The following is a 25,782-nucleotide window of genomic DNA, read 5'->3' on the forward strand; positions in this document are numbered from 1 at the left end:
GGTATTCCCCAGAGGGAGAATGCTCTTTCTGGTTGCTAGGCAACAGATTCCCACCAGTGAGAGAGTGAGAATCCTTTGGACACAATGGTTCATCCACACCTCCTGTAATTGTACTCAAGCGCTTTGAAGCCGAATCAGTCGAGTGACAAGAACCTGTCATTATTTATATTTAGCCAGGCCCATTATATTTAGTTTTAAATTAACCACAGTAGTAGTAGTAGTAGTAGTAGTCGTAGTAGTACTAGTAGTAGTAGGCCCTGAGTATTAGAATCTTGAAACTAAGAGTAGAAAACATGAAAACAGGTTGCCAGCTTAAAAAATAACAGGATCATTTTTAAGCTCACACCTGGTTGCCTTGCGTCCAGTTAATAATTTGTCAGTTCTGCCCTTATGCTTTTCCCATGGTTATACTATGCATTTACCATAGTTTACCATGGTTTGCCGTGTTTTTTAATATGCTTCTCTTTGGTCTATGCTGTACCATGCATTTACTGTGCTATATTACACATTGCTCTATTACACTTTAATATGCTTCTACTATGGTAAACGTTTATAAGAGTTGGTGTATATCCACAAGTTTTTTGGCTGTTTCAAACTAAAAATAGACAAAGAGAATGAGAGGTGATACCTTTTATTGGACCAACTAAAAAATATGAAACTAAAATAGTAATACATTTCAATTACGTCGCCACTTTCCTTTTTGCAGCTTTTAAAAAGTATCAAATACAAAACAAACAACAAATGGTGTGCAGATGTTTCATGCAGTGTTAGCAATAAATCATTTCACACAGTAATCAGGTTTGGTAGCTATAAGGATTGCCATAATTAACATGCTTTTGTAGGGTATTTAAAACACATTTAAAGTGGGTATCCATGCCTACCTGTGCTTGAAACTCTCACAGCATTTTAGTCTACAATTCCATTTGAATTATAGAGCTGCTATAAATGATCAAACAACATCACCTCTGATAACTATGCAGTTATGTAATGCTAACACTGCATAAGATGCCCCAAAATATCACCTGTCGTCATCACACTTGTTGTTTGTTTTGTTGGTAGTAGGAAAGCTATCAGGAAAGCTTAATTTAAAATGAACTCTAGGCTTGGATTAAAACAGCTAATAATGATCCACTTAAAAAAAAATAGAAAAAAGATTAACAACATTGTTGGCTCTTCACATTCCTGCTTAATAGCTGTCCTTGCCTTTGGTTGTGAATTATCAAGCAGGAATGCTCTCTGCAACGAATACCAGTACTTAAAAGTAGCAGCATATACACACAGGTAAGCTATGTTTTTTAAAGTTTGCATTACATAGATTTTGATCTACATGAATCTTCTATGCAGTTGCTTTTTTTAAAACAAAGAAAGCTACATGCATACCAAACGTAATTCAGCAATTTAAAACATAATAGCTTTGTGAATAGAAGCCCAATGCGTGCGCTCAGTTCCTAGTGAATTGTGTGCAGGCTGTGGTCTGCTAACGGTTCCTGTTGAGAACATAAGAACATAAGAAAGTTTGCAAACGAGAGGAGGTCATTCAGCCCATCTTGCTCGTTTGGTTGTTAGTAGCTTATTAATCCCAGAATCTCATCAAGCAGCTTCTTGAATGATCAGTGTCAGCTTCAACAACATTACTGGGGAGTTGGTTCCAGACCCTCACAATTCTCTGTGTCTGCTAACGGTTCCTGTTGGGTTTCTATCAGGGTGATACACCAGGGTGCTAATCCTAGTGGCGTTCCTCCCCAGGCGCATCCCGTTCAAGGGCTCGGCGTCAGAGGCCGAGGTGCGGGAGAGCAGCCTGGAGCTCCTGCGGGCCTACCTGTCCGACATCATGGACTCCATCGTGGGCTCCGTGGCCCAGTGTCCCCCTGTCATGAGAGTGGCCTTCAAGCAGCTTCACAAGAGAGTGGAGGAGCAGTTCCCTGAGGCAGAGAATGAGGTGCGGGAAGGGGGTGAACACGGACACAGAATATTACAGGGCATGTCATAGTACCGCATGTCCGAATGCAATAGGTCATGTTGATTAGGGCCTGAACGTTTCTGTGTTTAGTTTTATGTACTGCCTGAAAGAGTAATGTGTCTTTCAATCTGCTAATTGTGCAACAGGTTTCAGAGGCTTTGCTGATTAATGTGGAAGCTTTCCATTTATTCTTTATTTCCGACCAGCTGCAACCAAAAAGTAAGCACAGAAAATGTCAAGCCCCAATCCTAAAATAGGTTTATGTGATGGAAATGGTCACATATTACAAATGATTTTTTTGATGCAGTTCACTCCTGCACCATTTAAAGCAATAGTGCCTGTTTTGAAGAGGGACACTGCCTCTGTAATTAGCTCCCGGCATTGTGCTCACTACCCGGAGAGGAAGGCAGTGGACAGTGGCACTCAATGCTGCCAGGACACCTTAAATAGCATATGAAAAGACCCCATTATCTCCTCAGACCCTTTGAGGAAGCAGCTCTATGCCACAGATTCTCATTCACAGAGGAATAGGAATGAGGTGTGTTTCCATTAACCCTGTAGCCCTCCAGAGCTGCTAAGAAGGGATTTCACTGCAGGCACACGCTCCCAGGTCACAGGGGCTGTTTCACTGCTCTCCACACTGTGTTGGTTTTGAGATGAGCTTCCTGCTTATTTCAGATCTGAGAAAGGTGGAAAATGAGAGGCCAAAAAAAATATTCAGGGGTTGTAAAAACAACATGCTAATGGTGAATAATTGTGCATGCATGTTCATTTTTTTTGTATGACCGGTATAACAATATGTGTCATATCAAATTTTAAATAGTTTAAATAATAATAATTTGTTTTAGTAAATTAATAATAAAACAAAACACCTAATTTCTACCATAATCACAATTATTAGTGTGACCATTATATATATCATATCATAGATCACGTCCGGTGTTATGTTAAGGTTAAGAAAACAACCACACAAGCCACCTCTACCGAGCCTGTATCTCTCCAATGCCAGATCCTTAGTGCATAAAACGGATGACTTGGAATTACAACTAGCTGGAAATCGCTACGTTCGTGATTGTTGTGTTTTGATTATCACTGAAACCTGGCTTCATCCGAGGATACCCGATGCTAGCATACAGCTAGCAGGTCGCACTCTGCTCCGCTGGGACAGGACTGAGGACTCCGGTAAGAGCAGAGGAGGGGGGCTCTGTATGTATGTGCATGAGAACTGGTGTAATAACGGAACAATGACAGATAAACACTGTTCCCCTGACCTCGAGTACATGTCTATAAGATGTCGGCCCTTTTTTCTACCGAGAGAGCTAACAGTAGTGATCATTACGGCTGTGTATATTCCACCCGACGCCAATGTGAACATGGCGCTCTCTCCCCTGTTGAACACCATAAATGAACAGCAGCGGGCCCATCCCGACGGTGTTCACATAATCGCAGGAGACTTTAATAAGGCGAACTTGAAGACTGTACTCCCGAAATTTTATCAACATGTCAAGTGTTCTACTAAAGGGGAGAACACTCTGGATCATGTTTACTCCAACATTAAGCATGCGTACAGAGCTACACCTCTCCCCCACCTCGGCCAATCAGACCATCTCTCCCTCCTGCTCTCCCCAGCCTACACCCCCCTCAGACGCAGTGCCACGCCCATCACAAAGACCGTTACCATCTGGCCTGACGATGCACTTTCCAAACTACAGGACTACTTCAGACAGACTGGGATTTATTTGAACACCAGGAGCTAGAAACATTCACAGGAACGGTACTGGACTATATCAAGTTCTGTATCGGAAATGTGACTGTGGACAAAAACATTTGGGTTTTCCCAAACCAGAAACCCTGGATGACCAACCAGGTCCGTACACTCCTCAGAGCCCGCGATGTTGCCTTCAGGTCTGGTGATAGAGCTCTGTACAGAGCTGCTCGTGCCAACCTGAAAAGTGGTATTAAGGAAGCCAAGGCGGACCATAAGAGGAGCATAGAGTCCCACCTGTCCAGCAACAATACACGGGAGGTGTGGCAGGGCATACAAGACATCACAAACTATAGAGGCCGTGATGCGACAACAGGAGACCTGAGTGCGCCGCTGGCAGAGGAGCTAAATTGCTTCTTTGCTCGCTTTGAAACATCACAACAGCAGCACTCATCTGCTCCAGCCCTGCCTCCACCCCCATTTGGCTCTTGCACTAGTCCAGCCCTGTGCCCATCCCCTCCTGGTTCCTGCACCACTTTACTCTCTGTGAGGGAGCACGATGTCAGACGGATGCTCCTGGCAGTGAACCCCAAGAAGGCTGCCGGCCCAGACGGAGTACCTGGTAAGGTGCTCAGAGCGTGTGCCCACCAGCTCACCCACATCTTTACCAGAAACTTCAACCTCTCCCTGGCCCAAGCAGTCATCCCGTCCTGCCTAAAATCAGCCATAATCATCCCAGTGCCGAAGAAGTCTCCCACCACCAGCCTAAATGATTATCGTCCTGTGGCCCTCACTCCGGTTATCATGAAGTGCTTTGAGAGATTGGTTCTTCGGCACATCAAGGATTATCTCCCCCCAGACTTCGACCCCTATCAGTTTGCATATCGCGCAAACAGATCCACAGAGGATGCCATCGCCGTAGCTCTCCATTCTGCGCTGAGCCATCTAGAGCAGCAACAGAGCTACGTCCGGATGCTTTTTGTGGATTATAGCTCGGCTTTTAACACAATTATTCCGGATATTCTTATCACCAAATTGGTCACTCTTGGCCTCCCCCCCCTCACATGTGCTTGGATAAAGGACTTTCTCAATAACCGGCCCCAGACGGTGAGACTCGGACCCTACCTCTCCTCCACTCGCACGCTGAGCACCGGCTCCCCACAGGGCTGTGTGCTGAGCCCCCTCCTGTACTGTCTCTACACCCACGACTGTAGTCCGGCCCACAATAACAACCTTATCGTCAAGTTTGCTGACGACACCACAGTGGTCGGACTCATCTCAAAGGGAGATGAGGTAGCTTACAGAGAGGAGGTCCTGAACTTGGCAGCCTGGTGTTCAGAGAACAATTTGGCTCTAAACACTAAGAAAACCAAGGAGATCATTGTAGACTTCAGGAAGCACAACATCGACCTAGCCCCCCTTTTCATCAATGGTGAGTGTGTGGAGAGGGTCCACACCTTCCGGTTTCTTGGCGTCCTTATCTCCGCTGATATCTCCTGGACAGACAACATCACAGCGATCATCAAGAAGTCTCAACAGCGGCTACACTTCCTGAGGGTCCTCAGGAAGTACAACCTGGATTCCAATCTGCTGCTGACCTTCTACCGCTCGTCCGTTGAGAGCCTGTTGACATACTGTATCACAGTATGGTACGGCAGCTGCACCATGGCAGACAGGGAGAGGCTTCAGAGAGTAATAAGAGCAGCACAGAAGATCATTGTCTGCCCTCTCCCCTCCCTGATGGATATTTACATCTCCCGCTGCCTCAGCAGAGGAAAAACTATCATTAAGGACAGCTCCCATCCTGGTTCTGATCTGTTTAACCTGTTGCCCTCAGGGAGACATTACAGGTGCATCAGAACAAGGACTAACAGATTCAAGAATAGTTTTTTCCCAAAAGTCATAACCACTCTAAACTTACACATGCATTGACTTCACAGTATAGGTATATAGCGTCTCAGAACTGTGCACTTTACAGCCCCCCTCACCTCCCCCCCGGGCACTATTTATTTTATCTTATGTTGTTATATTTATTTTATTTTATTTATCTTATTTATCTTATGTACATGTTGGCACTGAAAAAAGGAGTGGCTCTTAATCTCATTGTACATGTGTATAGTGACAATAAAGGCATTCATTCATTCAGTTTAATATGACACACCTGAGCTTGTTACCTATACACTGTGGCTAATCAAGCTTGTATTAAAACCTGGACCGGGCGAAACTGCTATGCAATAGGAGTTTACGCAAAAGGTTTACTAAAAAAAAAAAAAAACCTCTATTCAATTAGACATCAACTTCCTACAGTGCTAGAACCAGATTGTCAACTTTCAAAGTTACTCCTCTCCCACTCCGCAGGATGTGAAGTACCTGGCCATCAGTGGATTCTTCTTCCTGCGATTCTTTGCCCCTGCGATCCTGACTCCAAAGCTGTTCAACCTGAGAGACCACCACGCAGACACACGCACAAGCCGCACGCTGCTGCTGCTGGCCAAGGTGAGGGCGTGGAAATACATTCCTCTCAGTGTCACGTAAGCTTTCAGCAGGGACCAGCCGAGCGTGGGTTATACAGCCCCACCCTTTCACGTCAAAGTGACTGGGAAATGGTTCTATTCAAATCATGTGACACTATGACCTTTCAACCCTACTAGCCCTATCTACTGTACATATATAGACACAGAGATAAAATCTAACTCTTGGTCAATAGAACCCGGAATGATTGCAAACACAAATTAGTAAGAACAAAAAAAGCAATTAATACTGCATGTGAAGCTGGCTACTTTTTTACTGTGTTGCTCTCCTGTTGCTGTCTGCCCCCCCTCCCCCAGTGTGTTATTTGAAAGCAGGGCCGGTGAATGTGAAATGGAAATGGGCTGTGATGCTCTCTGCCAGCGGCTGCCGAGGTGTGGGGAGGACAATGGGCTTGTGTCCCTTTCTCAGGGGTCTGGAGAGTTACATGTATCAAGGGCTCTGCTTTGATATGCAGAAGGATAGAGAGGGGAGGGAGACATATATATATATATATATATATACACACACACAGACGTGCTCAAATTTGTTGGTACCCTTACAGCTCATTGAAATAATGCTTCATTCCTCCTGAAAAGTGATGAAATTAAAAGCTATTTTATCATGTATACTTGCATGCCTTTGGTATGTCATAGAATAAAGCAAAGAAGCTGTGAAAAGAGATGAATTATTGCTTATTCTACAAAGATATTCTAAAATGGCCTGGACACATTTGTTGGTACCCCTTAGAAAAGATAATAAATAATTGGATAATAGTGATATTTCAAACTAATTAGTTTCTTTAATTGGTATCACACATGTTTCCAATCTTGTAATCAGTCATTCAGCCTATTTAAATGGAGAAAAGTAGTCACTGTGCTGTTTTGTATCATTGTGTGCACCACACTGAACATGGACCAGAGAAAGCAAAGGAGAGAGTTGTCTGAAGAAAATAATAGACAAGCATGGTAAAGGTAAAGGCTACAAGACCATCTCCAAGCAGCTTGATGTTCCTGTGACAACAGTTGCAAATATTATTAAGAAGTTTAAGGTCCATGGAACTGTAGCCAACCTCCCTGGGCGCGGCCGCAAAGAGGAAAATCGACCCCAGATTGAACAGAAGGATAGTGCGAATGGTAGAAAAAGAACCAAGGAGAAAGTCTGATTTCTATTAAATATGGAATAAACAATGGTGGATGCCAATTACTTTTGTCAGTTTCAAGTTATTTCAGAGAAAATTGTGCATTCTTCGTTTTTTGTGGAGGGGTACCAACAAATTTGAGCATGTCTGTATATATATATATATATATATATATATATATAGTAAAAGGTTGACCCTCGCTCGGGTTCGTTGCCCCTTTAAGAATTGACCCAGACACAGAAATAGCGTTCAGCGCTTCCGCGCACTTTTAATAAAACAAACAAAAACACACAAAACCAAATAAACACCTAGCTCTTATCGAGCACTAACTACACACGCAGGAACCTAACTAATGCAGGACGGCTAAGCCGTTCCCTGTCCTCACAAAACAACAGTTTAGTACCGCACTTACTGTTTAACTTTCTTGCTCGTTCTCTCTCACTGCTGGGAAGCAGAGCACCTCGTCTGCCTCCTTCTCCTCAGCAGCCCTGAGCAGACTGACTGCTCTCCTTTTAAACTGCCCCATAACGCTCAGGTGCGGATAATCATTACTAATAAAACAATTACACAACAAGTGCATTCTCACATGTTTTCTCTCTTGCAGGGAGGTTTTAACCCCCTCCCTGCTGTCTCACTCCACCTGCTTCCTCACAATATATATAGTTTGTACCTCCAAACCCTCCGGTATAGATACAGTATTCATTTACAGCACACTCTGGCTTATCCAAATTGATCCATAATGCGAACTAGGCTGATAACAGCTGTAGGAGCCAAGCTTTAATATCTATAATCCTATGAGAAGGGGTTTTATTCTAAATGCAATTACTGATAGCAAATGAAATTCAAGTATGAAAAATCTTACAACAAAAGGATTATGTTTTTGTGGTTTTGGTGGGAATAATATATGAAAAGAAACATCTTTAAAGTAAATTTTCAGCACAGGCTTGTGAGATTAAAACCTTCCAAACTGAGTGCAGCTAACAAAATAACTCTTTATTAGATGTCAAAATGTGAAAGAAGCACATGTTATAAATTATAGATGTATGGTAGAAATCAGTTTGCAAGCCATGCTCAGTTAGTGTTGCACTTGCTTGGTCAGTCCACCTGGAAGGTGAAGTTGCCCCACATCTTTTAATGGCTTCTTTAACAAACCAGCTGCAGTAATATGTGTGTGTGTGTGTCCCTCCCCCCAGGCTGTGCAGAGCATTGGGAACCTGGGCCTGCAGCTGGGCCATGGGAAGGAGCAGTGGATGGCTCCCCTGCACCCCTTCATCCTTCAGAGTGTCAGCTGTGTGAAGGACTTCCTAGACAAGCTCATAGACATCGACAATGAGAACGGTGAGCACACTGCAGCCAGCTTCATCTCACATCACACTGATGGTTCTGTCTGACCCATCCCAAATCATAGTCAAACACACTGCAGCCAGCTTCATCTCAGATCACACTGCTGCTTCTGTCTAACCCATCCCAAATCATAGTGAAACACACCACAGCCAGCTTCATCTCAGATCACACTGCTGCTTCTGTCTGATCCATCCCAAATCATAGTGAAACACACCACAGCCAGCTTCATCTCAGATCACACTGCTGCATCTGTCTGATCCATCCCAAATCATAGTGAAACACACTGCAGCCAGCTTCATCTCAGATCACACTGCTGCTTCTGTCTGACCCATCCCAAATCATAGTGAAACACACCGCATTAGCTACTGGGAACGACTTGAAAGGGATTTGAAATCATTTCTATCAGCAGCAGAACGATTTCAAAATGATTTTTATTGGGACCCATACCGCCCCAGTTAGGATTGCGGGCTGGCAGAACCCGATCCCCCACACTGATGGGAAGTTACCCAATGAGCGACCCAGCGAAGGACACAAGAGGCGAGTTTTAAATGGATTTCAGATTAATTTCAATTGAGACTCTGTCAGTGAGCCCCAGTTAGGATTGTGGGCTGGCAGAACTGTCTCAACTTGCACTGATGGTGCAAGTTAGCTAATGAGAGTCCACTGTGAAGACGTGAGAGATTTAAATATCCAACTGCAGATAATAAAAGTATGTAGGGAAGCTGACACCAAAAACAATATACTGCACCGTGAAAAATGGGAATGAACACATAAAATAAGGGGAAGTGTTCTGAGGTTTCATTTTTGTAGTCTGAGACTTTTAAAATCTGTATTTATAGACATTAAATCAGAAACCTCAAATAAAACCTTACATCACAGCTCAGTTAATTGTAATCGTTAATAATGTTAGCAATCTTGCATATTGATCTTGATCATATCGATAGGCCAGACTACTGCACCTATTAGGCCAAATGTAACTTTTTATTTAACATCATGTAATCAAAGAAACTACAAAATTGTATCACAAAAGTCTATCGGAAGCCATAATAGTAGTACAGCAATTCATGTTAGATTTTGAAATGTCACATTTTTAAATTGTTGTCAGTTTTTCCTTAAGTATATGGAAAACTACAAAGCGGTATGTAATTCAGTATGTTAACGTAACAGGTTTCAATAGACTTAATGTTAACTTTTGGCCATAGCTGTATATTAACCTGCCTAGTCACTTAAATTGCAGTTACTCTCTTTACAGGTGCTTTCTGTGTTTGACCTTATAACATGTTTCCATACGACACCTGTTTATTTCCATGCTCTCTTTCTTTTATAACCTGGTTTCAGATATAAAAATGCCCCAGTGTTCAGTGTCAACTTTGACTGCTGATAACAGTAAGTGACATTTATAAAGAGTCTTGCAATCAATACCCCAGGCGCTTAGCAAATTGCAGGTCCAGAGTTAAACAAATACTGATTTCACAGCTCCACCCTGTCAGGTTAAAAGTAACGCAGTAAGTAGGCGAGTCTCTAATCAAACATCTGGCACTGCTCAGGTAGAATAAAACACCAGAGGAAAAGACCACCTGCTTCATAAGCGTGTTTTCACAAAGGCTGAGTGCACTCCCTGCTACAGAACATTACGTCTTTTTTTTATAAATAACCCGTACTTAATGTTCCATCCTTATTTTTTTATTTTTTTTTTTTTAGGCTAAATTAAAAACCCTGCCATATGTCCCTCACATTATCATGGCTTCAAACTGACACTAGCCCTACACCCAGGTTTTCAGATCTACCCTCAATTAAGTTTATTATTTAAATGATGTTAAATACATTGCTTGTGACTGCATGTAGCTCTTGACCATCATTCCAATAATATACTAAAACAAGGGAAGTTCTGAAATCCAACAATGCTTGCAGGATGAGTACGAGACCCAATCAAATGTTGAAAAATGCTGTGGAAAACATTGGAGTGAAATTGACCTACAGAACAGGATATGGTTCGGTACCTGAAAGCTGCAGCAGCTGTAACTTTGTACGATATTTGCATATCCCAAAAGCTGCTAATGCTAGGGAAGAATAATGCTTTCAAATTATTTTTCTTTCCTCTTAGCTCTGTAAACCATTATTATTGAGACCCTTTTTATTGATGAATATTTTAGTTCTTCGCTTTTTGCAGTGGACCATTGGAGTAAACGATGGTCAACAAACATGTAGACATTCACAACAGACATACTGTAAAAGACACAAGCTTGGTCTTGAAATGCATGCACACTCTTGCTATAGTTCCAGAATAGCAAGTGCAGTACGTCAGTGTAAGACTTAGACACCAGGTGCTTTATGAACAGTACATTAAGACAGTTCACACGTATCAGTAATAAGAGAAAATGTAAAGATTTAACTCCCAAGGGGCATCTGTTCAAACATAGACTGACACTTTTGTAGACTTTCTTTCATTAAGATATTACAGTAGAAACAGTAAGGCCATGCATTATAAAGTCCTTTTTTTTGTTCCCTTCACTGGTCTTAATATAGAGTTTTCATTGTACAAGAAACCCATTTCCAGGTTCTTTATTTCTAATCATGAGCGTTGCTGCTTGGTATTGTATTCGGGTTCCTCCTGCTTCAAAACTCCTAGTAATCTGAGACGGTTTGGTGAGAATCATTGATCCATTTTGTTTGGAGTCACATATCTTCAAATCATAGTAATACTGGGATCGGATTGCTTGTTAACTGACTGTCTGGCATGAGCACTTGCTTTGGACTCTGACGGGACAAGAGCCAAGTTAATATTCAGAGACCAACAAAGGCTGCCTGTAAAATATTTATGACAAGCAAGTAGCTGCTACCTTTATTTCAGGGAGCTGCGGCAACTTTTGCATTGACTACAGGACTATTAAACAGCAGGCTTACAACATAGATAAGAGTCTATTCTTCCCTGGCTTGTATCGAGTGTCCATTTGGTTTGGGAAGGAATCTGTTCAAGAGGTTGAAATGAGTCTTTATTAAATATTTCATACTAATCCTGGCTGCCATCTGCAAAGCTAATTATTACTATAAGGCAGGGGAATGGAAGATGTATTTATTATTATTATTAGTTTATTTAGCAGACGCCTTTATCCAAGGCGACTTACAGAGACTAGGGTGTGTGAACTATGCATCAGCTGCAGAGTCACTTACAACTACGTCTTACCTGAAAGATGGAGCACAAGGAGGTTAAGTGACTTGCTCAGGGTCACACAATGAGTCAGTGGTTGAGGTGGGATTTGAACCAGGGACCTCCTGGTTACAAGCCCTTTTCTTTGACCACTGGACCACACAGCCTCCTTGGCTCTTCTTATTATAGGGAACTTTAGTTTGACCTTGTCAGTAAAGAGATGCAGAAAATTCACTTTTGATGTGTGAAAGAGAAACTTGGTACGGGTAGAAAATATCTCCTGGTATACCCTGGTGTGGGTCGTGTTCTCCTGGTATGCCTTGGTGTGGGGCGTGTTCTCCTGGTATGCCCTGGTGTGGGGTATGTTCTCCTGGTATACCCTGGTGTGGGGCGTGTTCTCCTGGTAAGTCCTGGTGTGGGGCATGTTCTCATGGTATGCCCTGGGTTCCTTGATTACGCTGGAAGGCTGAACAAATATCATAGTTTACTTAAGCATTTTTCTATCCAGTCAACCCAATGTTCCACGTGTACACTGACGCCCATGACTACTTTCAAGATAATAAAGCACCCATCCACCATGCCAGAATTGTGTCAGGGGTTTGAGGAGCATGACAGAGACACCATGGATGTGGTTTTAGAAAAATAAAATTAGATAATATAGTATAAAAGAATAAAAGACAATAAATAAATACATGGATAAATAGACTAGATACCATGATGCCTGAAGGTTTAAATAGAAAGGAACAGTAGATCATTACATCATTAGCTATATAGTGAATGACATCACAAAGACATTAGATTGAAAGAGAAATAAATGCCTGTAAATACCTCCAATGTTTGTTTTCAAAACATTGGGAAGTTGGCTCTTTGAGCAAAAACACATACATACATACATACATACATACATACATACATACATACAGTACATACATACATACATACATACGCTGCCCCTACACTTGACTCATGCACTTTAAATGTATTTGAGTAAATGTAATAAGAACCACGCAAAATGATTGCAAACATCATAAAAAAGCAAAGGGAAGTAAAAACACAAAACAAAATAAATACAAAACAAGAATTATTTGAAGCAACTTAGTCTTAAATTTCTTTAGTCTTTGATTTGGTAGCACAAAAGACTCATTTACATAATAAATAAATAAATACAACCTTCAGGCTCGTGCTTACTGACAAGTACAGGAAAGAAAGAAAGGAACAAAAGCAAACAAATGGAAAGATTGCAGTGTAGCATGACAGTGTGGGCGTTGGGAGTCTATACTGGTGCAACACGCAAATGTGACATTTGAATATTGTTTGAATGGTAGGACAACTTGTTGACACATTCAGAGAAAGACGTGCTTGATTGGCTTTCTGCAACAGGTCAGCTGCGACTGTCTGTGATACAATAAACTTGCAGAAGTGTTACAGGATGGCCTTAAAATTGGGTAGGATTGCGTGCATCCTGGATTGAAAGGGGCTTGGGCCACTGTAGCATGCCTGTTGCTCATCACAAATTCAAATCTTTAAAATCTTAAAAGAAGTTGACAAAGTTAACCCCAGACAATACTCTAAACATAGCACTGAATCCAGGACCAGAGGACACCAGAGCTTTGTCCATGGGGATGGAATGGGTTACCTAGCCATGTTGATGGGTATCACTGGGTATCTTTAAGACCGGATCTCATGGAATCTATGTTGCATTCATTCAAATCCGTGCACAGAATCACTGGGCGAATCGCACGGTTCCATCGTACACCACATTGCTAAGCAGGTGCAGAGGTTGATCTGAGGAAATTCTCAGATTTCAGCTGCTGAATGTAGGTTTAAACTTTCCAAACATTGTGCTTGTTGTATAAACAAAATACTCCAATGTTCATTGGTTATTTCACTCCCTTCGGGGGCTTGTGTGTTATTCGGCTACAGCAATCTATGAACGTTCACGGAGTATCCTCTGTGTATCATTAAAACAAAGAATGCAGTGCACCTTAATGTAAAAATGTTACATCTACACTCTAGGATATTTAAATATACTGTATATATGGATGTTCCTTATAAGATGATATTCTACTGTACAGACTTTGTTAAGACTTGGCATACCTAATTCTAACACAAATGCACACCAACCATGCAAATGCACATAAAGATTGACAATCAATATTGATTTAGGAGGAGAAAAACAGAGAAACACAGCTTGTTAAATTGCAGTACAGCTCTATCTTGTGGAGGATTCTTTGCAGTGCAATGCTGTGTACAGTACACCCCAGATAATATTTTACCATTAAAATGGATGTTTTTCCTTTCAGTTTTTTTTTAATGTGAGAAACTTACAGAGCGACTTGGAGTGGGTCTAAAATACCACGGTTATCTGACAGGATGTATTCTTCATCTTGTTTAGAATCACTTTGTTTATTATTTTGTGTTTCAGTCGTCACATCAAGTTAACGGTTACGTGTTGATGTACTTGGAGAGAAAACATGTTTGAGGATTCTATTGAGGGTGTGTTAGGAAACAAACAGAAAATGTTATACAAAGTGAATCTAAAACACAAAATCAAACTACTTTTTAAGATAACTGTGATATTAGCTAGCCATAAAGCTAGTAGACAAACATTTCAGCAACTGTTTCCCAAATCTAGCCTTGCCTCATAACAGTCAGAATCGCGTGGTAAATTAACAGAATTAATACAATGAGTTTGCCAGGAGGCCTACTGGCTTTAAAACAGAAATGCATTCAATAACCAGTATGTGTGCATTCTGAATCTGATCCCCCTCTTCTCTCTGGCAGTGTCGGAGGTGCACCAGCGCGCTGTGTTCCTGCCCTCGGTCACGGTGAAGGAAGGCTACCTGCACAAGCGCAAGGCCGAGGGCCCACAGCTCTTGACACGCTTTGCCTTCAAGAAGCGTTACTTCTGGCTGAGCAGCGAGACGCTGTCCTACGCCAAGTCACCAGACTGGCAGGTGAGTCCCATTCAAGGGGAATCCAGTTCAATTCAGTCGAGTTTTTAAAGAACTATTCGAAAAGAAAAAAAACACAAACTACAGATCTGTCTCACCCGCAGCTTGGAAAATAAGGCTGATGTTCCCTTATACACAGACGTTCGTTGTCCTATAGCCCTCTAATATTTTATATTGCAATTCTGGCAGTACATTTTAGGCTGCTTCACACTCGTTTTCTTACACTAATAGGTTTCTTTGTATTTTAAATGAGATGTTCATTAGCGGAAGGGCAGCCCTTTGAACTACAAGAAGCCTCATTTGTAAAGGAACCCGTACTGGGGAAGAGACGCTACATACAAAGGAAAGTTCTTTCAGCATGCATGCTCTTTAGACTGTATTAGAAATTAATTGATGTTTTTTACAAGCCAAAAGATATTAATATAATTTTAAATTAAAACCGCAAGCCTAGGTGCTAAGACCCTCTCTCTGTGTGTATGAGATGTGCTTATTTGCACATTAAAAGCCCTCTTTTTCTCACCCTGTGCTGTGTGAAAGTGGCTCTGTTTCAGCGTGGATTACCAGCTGTTTAAATTGCTTGAGGGATATGTGACCATTCCTCATAAAACATTTGTGCAGTCTTGGATATGGACACACCTGCCAATGATGCTGCTATCAGTCCTCTGTGAAAATTGGTCCAGTCTTGCCCATTGGAACTGAATTTGACTTGAATCAGGGAGATGCATCTTTTATATAATACAGGATACATCGCTGCCCCGGTGGCCAACACAGCAGATCAAACAGACCGGATTGCATTGTCAGTGCTTCCGCCATGTATGCAAAAGTGTGTTCTACATATGGCACTGTTTTAATTCCGGTATCTATTTCCCAATATAACATTTGTTTGTTAAGGACCAGGTTCAACAATCACCAAGAAAATGTGACCTCCTATGACATGCCAAGACGACATTGGTGGTGTTACATGTGTCTGTCTGTCTGTCTGTCTGTCTCTGTCTGTCCAAGGTGCGCTCCTCGATCCCTGTCCAGCGGATCTGTGCCGTGGAGAGGGTGGATGAAAACGCCTTCCAGCAGCAGAACATGATGCAGGTGGTCACTCAGGACAATGACGGGCAGCTTCACACCATGTACATCCTGTGCAAGGTACCCAGCCAAGCCTCACTGATTCTCAAGACTGCTTTGCAAGAATAATGGTTATAGAGTACAGCAAGTTGCATGTCTTGTTTTTGCTGTTCCATTATCTTTTTACACTGTTTGCTATTCTTACTGGTTCTTATTGCAATGATCAGAATCATTTTTATACATGTGCTGTAATGTAGGCTTTACATTAACAAGCACCTGCACTACCAAGTGTGCTGTAGTGCATAGCCAGCAAAGCAAATAGATTACTCGTACCTCTATAGACACTGACTGCTCAAGCCTTTGTAACATGCAGCTGTGACGGTTAGCTAGAACTGGCTCCTGAACTCTGGTGCAAGCACCTGCACCTAGTATGCGAGTAAATGCAATAAGCAAACACCCCAGCAAGGTAAAAGGACAGTAAAACAAGAGGAAGACAATTCAATGACTTACTCTTTCACGTATTGCCTAGACTGCACAGTAGTAAGTATTGATTTTAAAGGAGTGCTAACCAACGTTTTAAAATCCATTATTTGAACTAACAAATATTATTACTTGTTCCCCTTTTTTCTGTTGGGAGCCTTTTAGTTCTTAGCCTAGATTTTAGATTTCAATATGAAATAAGCAGACATATGACACACGCTTCCTCGTACCTAATCACTTCATGTGTAGTTGAAGGGAAATCTTTTAAGGCAGTCAAACAGATACACGTTTTAGCGAGTGCCTTGCGTCTGCTTAGACATTTTAGCTTACATTTTTTATTTATTATGAATGTAAAGGCGTATTGTAGTTTAAACCAAGGTCAAGCGGAAATCAGCAAACTACAGCACAAACAGGATGCAGGAGTTCATCTAAAGTGTTGCATTTGAAATATTTGCATACCCTGAATTAACGCAAAGGGGAACTGAGTTTCAAACTATTTGAACAGCAGTAGAGAAACCCTGAAATCTGCCACAGTGTTTGTTTCCTTGCAGAACGTGAATGCGCTGAACCAGTGGCTGTCCTCAATCAGGAAGGCCAGTATCTACAATGAGAGGATGCTACCCTCCTTCCACCCAGGGGCTTACAGGAGTGGAAAGTGGAGCTGCTGTCTGCAGTCAAACAGGACTGGTCAGTCTTACTAGGAGTGTCAAGTTCAAAAACCATTAACTAAACATTTAAACACAGATTTAAACAGTATTCATTCGATGTGTGGTTTGAACAGTTTGTTTAAGTCAATTCTGTTTTGGTCACCAAATCGAGACTGTGATGTTTTTATTTGTTTTTCATTTGTATTTTATTTTTTTCTAGGGTCCTCATTCAAAAAATGGGGACCCTTCTAAGCTAATCGTGTCTGTCTGTCTGTCTGTCACCCTATACCGGGTGAACACGGTAACTGCCTTAGTTTTGCAACAAACGTCATACACTCCTAGTCTCCTGTAGACATTTTGGGTTGCATTTGGCTTGAACTTTCGATTTGATAGAAATAGTTCAAATCTGTACATGCTTTTATTCACTTTCTTACCTTAAGCACTCCAAAAGCATGCCATCATTTGCATTTGACTATAGCCTTTTATGTACTGTGCGTTAATTCATTTTTGGCACAAACAATAACATAGCTTTGGAGCATTTCACAGCACTGGGGAATCACCCTGGATTGAAGCCAGATTTATTGTAGATGTGAAACGATTTCACTGTGTACAAGTGAATCACTGATACATTACCAGGGAAGTATCTCAATACAATAGATACAAGGTAACACCTATAAGAAATCATGCTTATACCTTGAGAGAGATTTTGAATATTTTTCAAGACTGTTAACTTTGCTGACCCATTACAGTTGATAAACATTTCAGCTAATGCCTTCTCACGGATCAAAATTGTGAATTTGTTGCAAGAACTTTTCAACCTTAACCTTGATTTTGGGGTTTTACCCAGATCTATTTTTTAAATTAAGGGCTCAACCGATTTTAAAATGAAGTTATTAACCGTGAAAAAGACAACTAAACATCGAATCTGTATTAGATGATTACCAAAGTACCTGGACATTGTGACTGCATATATAAAAAACATCTGTACTGAGTTTCCTTGCTTGAAAGAGCATGCAAAAGATTCAAATGTTGTACTGTATTTAGCTGTAGACAATATCTAGTGAGCCAGGTACATGGTTCTCTCCCCACAGTCCTGGGCTGCAGCCGCACACACTCTGCCGTGACACTCGGGGACTGGAGTGACCCACTAGACCCTGATGCAGAGACCCAGACCATCTACAGACAGCTGCTGCAGGGTCGGGACAAGCTCAGGTCAGTGTCTGCAAGGATCTTGGCAAATCTCTCTCTTATTGGTTTGTATGAGGCTGGTGTTTATTCTGCTGATAATTTAGAATGCAGGGCAAGGCTAAGTTTAAATGTAATCTGTTGATCCGCCCCGAAGAAACTGGTGAAGATGTAATTCTGGTGGACACCACTAGAGGTCGGTGTCTCACCATGGTTTGATTTCTGTGTGCAGAACATGTTACCAAGGAGAAGCTACCCAAGCGTCCATGGAATTAATCTTTCCGTTTCATCCAGTGATGTCACGAGGGCCTGTCCTCATTTAAACTCAATTAATCTGATTTATATGACAAAGGTTGCCATTTAATTAAACACAGTTAAATTGCTGTGCAGTTTAAACCTGTGTGGCACCCAGCACACAATTTGATGGTCTAGAAAGAATATACAAAATAAGATGTGCTTGAATTTGTTTATCATTAATATGACCCATTTTTTGTATTTGTGGATACTGTGTCTGTAGGAAGAAGTACCTGGAGTCTGCTGATGCAGAAACTGCCATGGACCAGGAGGAGAGGAAACACAGCCCCAGAATTCGATCAGGTATGAGGGTTAATAAACAGGTCCTGCCAGCCTGCCAGCCTGGTCCCTTAAAATCATAAGACCTTTCTCTCACCACAACTGTCAAAGACAATACAATAAAGTGAAAGAAAAGAGTCTCAAGATTAATTTCAACCTTTAATCTCAACCTTTACTGACCCCAGTTTGAGAAGCAGTGATCTAAACAGTGCTGCCCTCAATACCCCACACCCTGTTGACAGTGTTATTGCAGGTGCTTGTAAAGCTTTTGAGTATAAAACAGAACAGGATTGCAGCTTTAAGAATCCCAGAGGTGAAAAGCTGGTATCCTCATTACCGCACATTCCTCTCAACTCCCAGCCCCCTGCCTCTTTGATTCACAGCCTTGGCTCTGATCTCTAACGTAATGAGGACAGCCGTTAACAATCCCAGGGGAGGGATTACCTGCAGGTACACACTGATCCTGCTCTAGAGAGAGAGAGGCGAGCCGTTCCACTGAAATTAAACAGATACCATACTGAGATGAGCGGCCCCCTGCTCTACTGGATATCCTGGGGAATATCTCTGGTTGGCTAAAATGTAATCTTTTTAAGTAATAATATATGCAGGCATGTGTCGGCATATTGAGGCTGGTTGATTGAGGGATGAGACCAAAGCTTGAGTCTTTCAATCAACAGCAACCATCCTAAATTTGAGATCAGCCTGGGTCCCCAAGTAAAAGCATAGCTGCATGGCGTGCAGGGTGTGTCACACTCAGGGGAGCGTCCTGGCTGTGTAAAGTCTTCACTAAGGATTCCAGAGGAAGCGTCACATTGGCTCTGGATCTTCTGCAGGTTAGGGAGACAAAAAATGTCCAGGGCTGTTTCTCCCCATTGCTCTACAGTCGACCCTACTGGCCAGGTGCCAGGTGAGCTCAAGCGGGCACCTGCAGGGCTGGCCTTTGTCCTCCAGAGGCTGGTAGCTCGCTGACATCCACTCTCTCGAGTTCCTGGGTGCAAGGAGGCAATCGTGGGATCGGACCTTCAGTGCTTCTGAGCTGTTGTGGGGAATTTCAGCGGTGAGGGAATGTAATTAGACATTCTAAATTAAATAAATAAATACAAAACCTTACGATGTCTCTTTCTTTTCTCTGTGGCAGACGGGGTGGAGCGGAGCAGAAACTTCCACGAGCAGAGGATGGCAGCAGCAGCGCGTCTTCTCGACGTGGTTCAGGATCTGGAGCGTGCTCACCAGGCCTTTGAACGACGGGAGAAAGAGGAGGCGGCCAATGAGATCCTGCCTCCTTAAGCCACGCCCCTCAGGGGGGTGGGGCAAGAGATAGAATGCAAATTAACACCTCCCATTCCCATTGTGTTTTGTTTTGGTGGATGTCTGTCAAACCTTGTCGCTAACGCTGTTTGTGTTTTATTGGCTGGGTGATGATGATTGGTCAGAAAGTCATACAGGTTTGAACGTTACTTTGCAGGAAGTTACAAGGAAGAAACAGGAGCTTTTAAATAAATGTGTTTCTGCAAGAAACAGGATAAAAAGGTCTGTCAACTATGGACTCAGTAACATAAAATATCTAAGATATTCAGACATTTACAACGATAGAGCTTGCCACAATTTCATCTAAGAGCAAACTATGGACATTCTTTAAGTTGTTCTTAAATAATCTATAGCCTGTTTTCTTACAATACCGATACTTAATTGTTTGAGCTATTGAAGACCATATCTTTGGATCCGTTGCATTGAATTCACATGGACATTTGTTACAAGCAGTTTTCCGCACTTCGAATGTATAAGCTTTTTTTCTCTCGATACTAACTAGCAGGTATTCCTCATTCGGTGTAGCACATTGCAGCTATTGGTGGAGTAGTACTACAGTGCTCACATTTTTATAATGATATCGCAACGGTATGAAATAATACACACTGGTAATCCATTGCAGTACCATATCAGTACCACTGTTCCAAACCTGTTGGCATTGCTTCTAATGCTGTGTTCTGCTAATGGTTTAGCCTGGGTTTCTCCTGGATAATACACTGGGATTATAATGATATATCAATGCTCTTCTTCTTATGGGCCCAGGCTCTTCTCCAGTCATCCCTTCATGAGTAGAGGAAAGGGTTTTATACCAAGGCGTTTCTCAGTACAGTATTTCATTCCTATTGGTTTTTGGGGCAGCAGTGTGGAGTAGTGGTTAGGGCTCTGGACTCTTGACCAGAGGGTTGTGGGTTCAGTCCCCAGTGGGGACACTGCTGCTGTACCCTTGAGCAAGGTACTTTACCTAGATTGCTCCAGTAAAAAAACCAACTGTATAAATGGGTAATTGTATGTAAAAATAATGTGATACCTTGTAACGATTGTAAGTCGCTCTGGATAAGGGCGTCTGCTAAGGAATAAATAAGAAGAAGAAATACTGCAGCTTGAGAAGGGTCTTTGTTTGTTTTAATACATGAAAGTTTGGATGTTGAATAATTGTTGCTGCTGCTGCTGTAGCTGAACGCATGAGCCCCAGTTTGCCATTGCTCAATAGTTGCCTGTGCTTGATCGTACATTGTATGTTACTGAGTCCACAGTTGACAGACCTTTTTATCACAGTGCTTTTTCCATTGGCCTGAATTATAAGAGAAGGTCTTGCATGGAGTTTAGTTTCTACAGTAACTGTCAGTGAAATGATCAATGCGCCCCTAAAGTTATATTAACTAATGTCTTCTTCTGCTTGTTTTTTTTTTCTTGGCAGTATTTTTTACGGATGCATTTCTTACATCCACAAGTGTTGCAGAGCTTAATGGTTCAGTTGTGATCTACGAGATGTAGAGTCTAGAGCTCTACTGAGAGCACTGTTGATTGTGATCTACCAGATGTAGAGTCTAGAGCTCTACTGAGAGCACTATTGCTAAGTCACCAGGGTGTGATGACTGAAACAGAAAATTATACAAAGTAAATCCAAACAAGAAAAGGACATTAGTCAAGATAACTAATATTACACACCCACAATGCACTGCTCTTAAACCCCTGTATAAAATGGGACAGAGCGCTTTGTGTGGGTACTAGGGTCCCTTTATCTCTCCCTCAGAGGGGAGACCCTTAGAAATGTAAAAACCACATTTGTGAAATCGTCTTTCTTACAATATTGTTTGTTATATACATGTTGGGATTTGACATCACAGTTTATGGAACCGACGATACACTTCAGCTACAGGCTTTTCAACGCAGTGCTTTTTCTCAGGGGAGGCATCTTTCTATGTAGCTAACGGCAGTGAAAAGGTTCATATTGTTGTGCTGATTCATAAAGGGTTGAAGTCAGTCTGCTAGTGCCACCATGTATAGTGAAAGTGTTGTCTTTTTTAACATTGCAACTGGATAAGCTTATGAGGGATAAATAGGTTTTCTAATGTACCAGGACCAATGTGCAGTATTGGTTCCATCCACTGTGTTGCTAGTGAACAGCCTGTGCTTCAATGGGAGCTACACCACAGCTAGCCTTAAGTGTCTCAGGATGGGGGGTGGCAGGGTGCATGCTGGGAAATGTAGTTTTCACCCATCAGTAGTGGCAGTGTGTAAGTACAGTATGTGAAAGGAAAGTGTGTACTGGTTTCTATGCATAGTGATTGCTCATTGCATTCAGTCGTGTTTGTGTACAGACACTTAATGGCTGCCCAGTAAAGTATAGTATTTACAATAGCTTTGTCAATGGGATTTTACTCATCGTTTTATGATATTTTTTATGAATGGTGATGTTGTTGCAATATTTATTACTAACATACTGTTTAGTATGGAACATGGGGAGCCAACAAACCTGATAGATCAAAGCATCTTAAAAGATCAAAAGAAGAAATTACCATTACCAGCAATGAATTGAGTTCAGAACATTGTTTAGAAATGGTTCAAAGTGAAATTAGAATGGTATTTTAAGTCAGTGGCCAGTAAATTTAGTTAAATATATATTCAAATTCATTCATATTTTCCCACATTTTGTTGTTGAGAAATGAATTACAACACCCAACTTTGCAGTAAGCTGAATACACAGACACTTGTATCCCAGTGCCATTCAATTTGATCTCATTTCACTGGCATTTTAAACAGTGCAGTGCCCTGTGCTGTTAGTCCTTCATCCTTCATGAAGGTGTCTAGCTTTAAGTTGAAAACAGACGATATAAAGAGATTTACATCAGCCCAATATCTGGTAGCTGCATATCACATTGTACATACAAGACAGTCACAATTATGCTTCTAGGAAGGGTAAGGAATAGGATACCTAGACATGTTGTTGATGCTGAAATGACTGGGATCCTTTAAGACCCGACTTGACAGTTTTGAGATCAGCCACTAGGACAAGCATTGATGGGCCAAATAACCTCCTCTCGTTCGTACATTTTCTTATGTTTTGTCTTATGCTTTCATGTGGGACAATATTCTTCATTATGCTAAACTACTGTATGTTACTGGCAGCCATTTGTAAATATATATTTATACACTGTATATATAACTATTGGAAGATATCAATGTTTTACAGTTGTTGCTATATGTGCCAATATATATTTCTGAAAATTATTGATGGCCAAATTATAATTGCCAAAATATATTTCTAACACAAAGATTTGCATATGCCTTGATGTAATTAAATGTATGGCTTTGATGAACTGAAAAACTGCTGGTGGTGTTGTTTTTCAACAAGTAGGTACATACCTACCCTACACAACCAAGTTAACCAACCTAACATTCTTTTTTTTTTTTGCATTAGTTTTCAAAATGCTTTGTTTTACATTTGTCTTTCAATTTGATGATGTTTATAAGTCATTCTCAGTGGTTCTGGGTTCTTTTGGGTTTCTGTATTAAGTCATCATCATTTTACTCTGCCTTACCCTGGCTTTGAGCTTGCACTGAGAATCTTAAGTGCCAGCACTAAGCAGCCCTGCTCATTCCATTGAAAGTGTGAGTAACTGCATACCCCACCTACTATACATGTATGTATACAGAGAGAGTAAGTGGGGCTGGTAGGGTTCAAAGGTTATGTTGTCAGATGGTTGGATTCCCTTAGTATTGTTCTTAGAGCTTGTCTGGGGAATCCCAAGTGCCAGATGGAACAGCCTTCCTCATTCCATTCAAATCATGTGACAATGCGATCTTTCCTCTTCCAGCCCCACCTACTCTACATATTTACAGACAGAGAGTAGGTGGGGCTGGTACAGTTGAGAGGTGAGATGATTGTAATTGAATGAGGAAGGTTGTTTGATCCCATAGAAAAATAATTTACTCCCTTATGCTATGGATAATTTACTCCCTTATGGATAAGGGCGTCTGCTAAGAAATAAATAAATAAATACTAAATGGTTAATGCCTAATCCTTTAAGAGGCTGCTTGATGGGATTTCTACACCATTGATTTTTTTTTACAGATTCCCACCACTATCTGTGATTGGTGCACAGAAAGGTCAGCCTCGGGGGGGAAAAAAAATTTAAAGAAAGAAAAAGAGACAGCCAAGTTTTGAGTCCAGCCGCAGTGTCCTTCCTCATCTCACTGTGCAGAGACAGACTGCATTGCCTACATGAGCAGAATGGGTGGTAATGACACAGGCAATACTTCAGTCAGTACAAACCTGTCCTCCGAGTATTACAGGATTTCATTATTTATTCATTTATTAAAGCATTCTGACCCCGCGGTCATTGCCTTCTAGATAATTGACTACAGTTAGGTGTCCCAAGTCAAAGGAGGCACACGTAACAAATGACAAGCTCAATTATCTAATGATAACGACATGTGGAGGATATTAACGTTTTAATCAAGCAACAGTTCTGAAATAGCACACTTATCTTAACCAATCAATTATCATTATTTAGAATCACTTTGTATATCATTTTCTGTTTTTTAAAAAAAAACTATATTGAGGTCACAGGGGTGCTATAGACTTTGTGTTTTAGGGGTCCTGAGTGGCTCCCCTGATAAAAGCACAGCCATGTGGTGTGCAAGGTGAGTCATACAGCACAGATTCGCATCCTGTCTGTGTGGAGTTGTCGGTCTTCGCTGGGGATTCTGAAGGGAGCGTCACATTTACTCTGGCGCTTCTGTGGGTTTGGGTGGCAAAACCGGCAGGGACTGTTTCTCATCGAACCCTGCTTCCTGGCCCAGGCACCCAGTGAGCTCAGAGCGGACACCTGCAGGGCTGGCCTTTGTCCTCCAGAGGCCGGTAGCTCGCTGACATCCGCTCTCGAGTTCCTGGGTGTAAAAGAGGAAGCTGGCTTGGTCGTGGGATATGAGAACGCCCACTGAACTTTTGAGTCTCCTGAGCCATGTGGGGAATTGATGCGATGAGGGGAAGAAGCGATTGGGCATTCCAAATTGTGGAAAAATAATACCAGCAATTGGACACAGTAAATGTAATAAATGAATCAAATAAAGTAAATAAATAACTGAAAACCCTACAGTATGTTTGTGTTAATCATTTGAAAATGTCATTTAGTAGTAGGGGTGCAACGGTTCATCACAGAGCTCACTGTAGTTCACCAAGTGGTTCTTGAATGAAGAATAAGTGTGTTTCATCGTTGGTATGAATACATACTCTCCCGATCTCATTGCATTTTTGTTATTTAACAGTAGCCCATTGTTAAATGACCATTTGCGCTTATTACGCAGCATACAAGTAGCCCATCAAGGCCAACACCTGCATCATGATACATAATGTATCACGATACATATCGTATCGTGACGTTAGTATTACACCCCCTATTCAGTAGATATTCCTGGTGTTGATATACAGAGGAATACCCCACCAGTCCCTGGCCTCTATAAGCCTACCAGTATATATGAAACACCTCTGCATAGAGATGCATTCATACAGTAAGGGCACAACACATTTCATGGTACATGTTCCCATCCTGACAAATTCAAATGATCAATATCGACATACTATTTTGTCGTAAGTGACAACTGAAATGAGACCAGTATTCGTACCAACAATCAATTCATTGCTGTCAGGGTACAGGTATCTACACAAGGCTCAGATAAACATCTGGTGATCTTAAACACGATCTGTCACAAACTATTACCTCTGTCAAGACACTACCCCCAAGCCCCACCCCTATTCCCAAAGGAG

At 41.6% G+C, this 25,782-nt stretch overlaps 1 protein-coding gene across 1 annotated transcript in view; it reads left to right on the forward strand.

Annotated features, from left to right (window-relative positions):
- LOC117426400 (rasGAP-activating-like protein 1) overlaps positions 1 to 23,370 on the forward strand; it is a 54,239-nt gene extending 30,869 nt beyond the window's left edge. The window contains exons 13-21 of the mRNA XM_059033282.1: positions 1,747 to 1,939; positions 6,024 to 6,161; positions 8,508 to 8,652; positions 14,591 to 14,763; positions 15,763 to 15,900; positions 16,851 to 16,986; positions 18,038 to 18,158; positions 18,649 to 18,728; positions 19,843 to 23,370. Coding sequence (XP_058889265.1) covers positions 1,747 to 1,939; positions 6,024 to 6,161; positions 8,508 to 8,652; positions 14,591 to 14,763; positions 15,763 to 15,900; positions 16,851 to 16,986; positions 18,038 to 18,158; positions 18,649 to 18,728; positions 19,843 to 19,991 — 1,273 coding nt within the window. The 3' untranslated portion in view covers positions 19,992 to 23,370. The remainder of the gene's footprint in view (positions 1 to 1,746; positions 1,940 to 6,023; positions 6,162 to 8,507; positions 8,653 to 14,590; positions 14,764 to 15,762; positions 15,901 to 16,850; positions 16,987 to 18,037; positions 18,159 to 18,648; positions 18,729 to 19,842) is intronic.
- Positions 23,371 to 25,782: the final 2,412 nt, after the last annotated feature.

This window comes from Acipenser ruthenus, chromosome 11 (assembly GCF_902713425.1).
Source record: "Acipenser ruthenus chromosome 11, fAciRut3.2 maternal haplotype, whole genome shotgun sequence".
Taxonomy (NCBI): Eukaryota; Metazoa; Chordata; class Actinopteri; order Acipenseriformes; family Acipenseridae; genus Acipenser; species Acipenser ruthenus.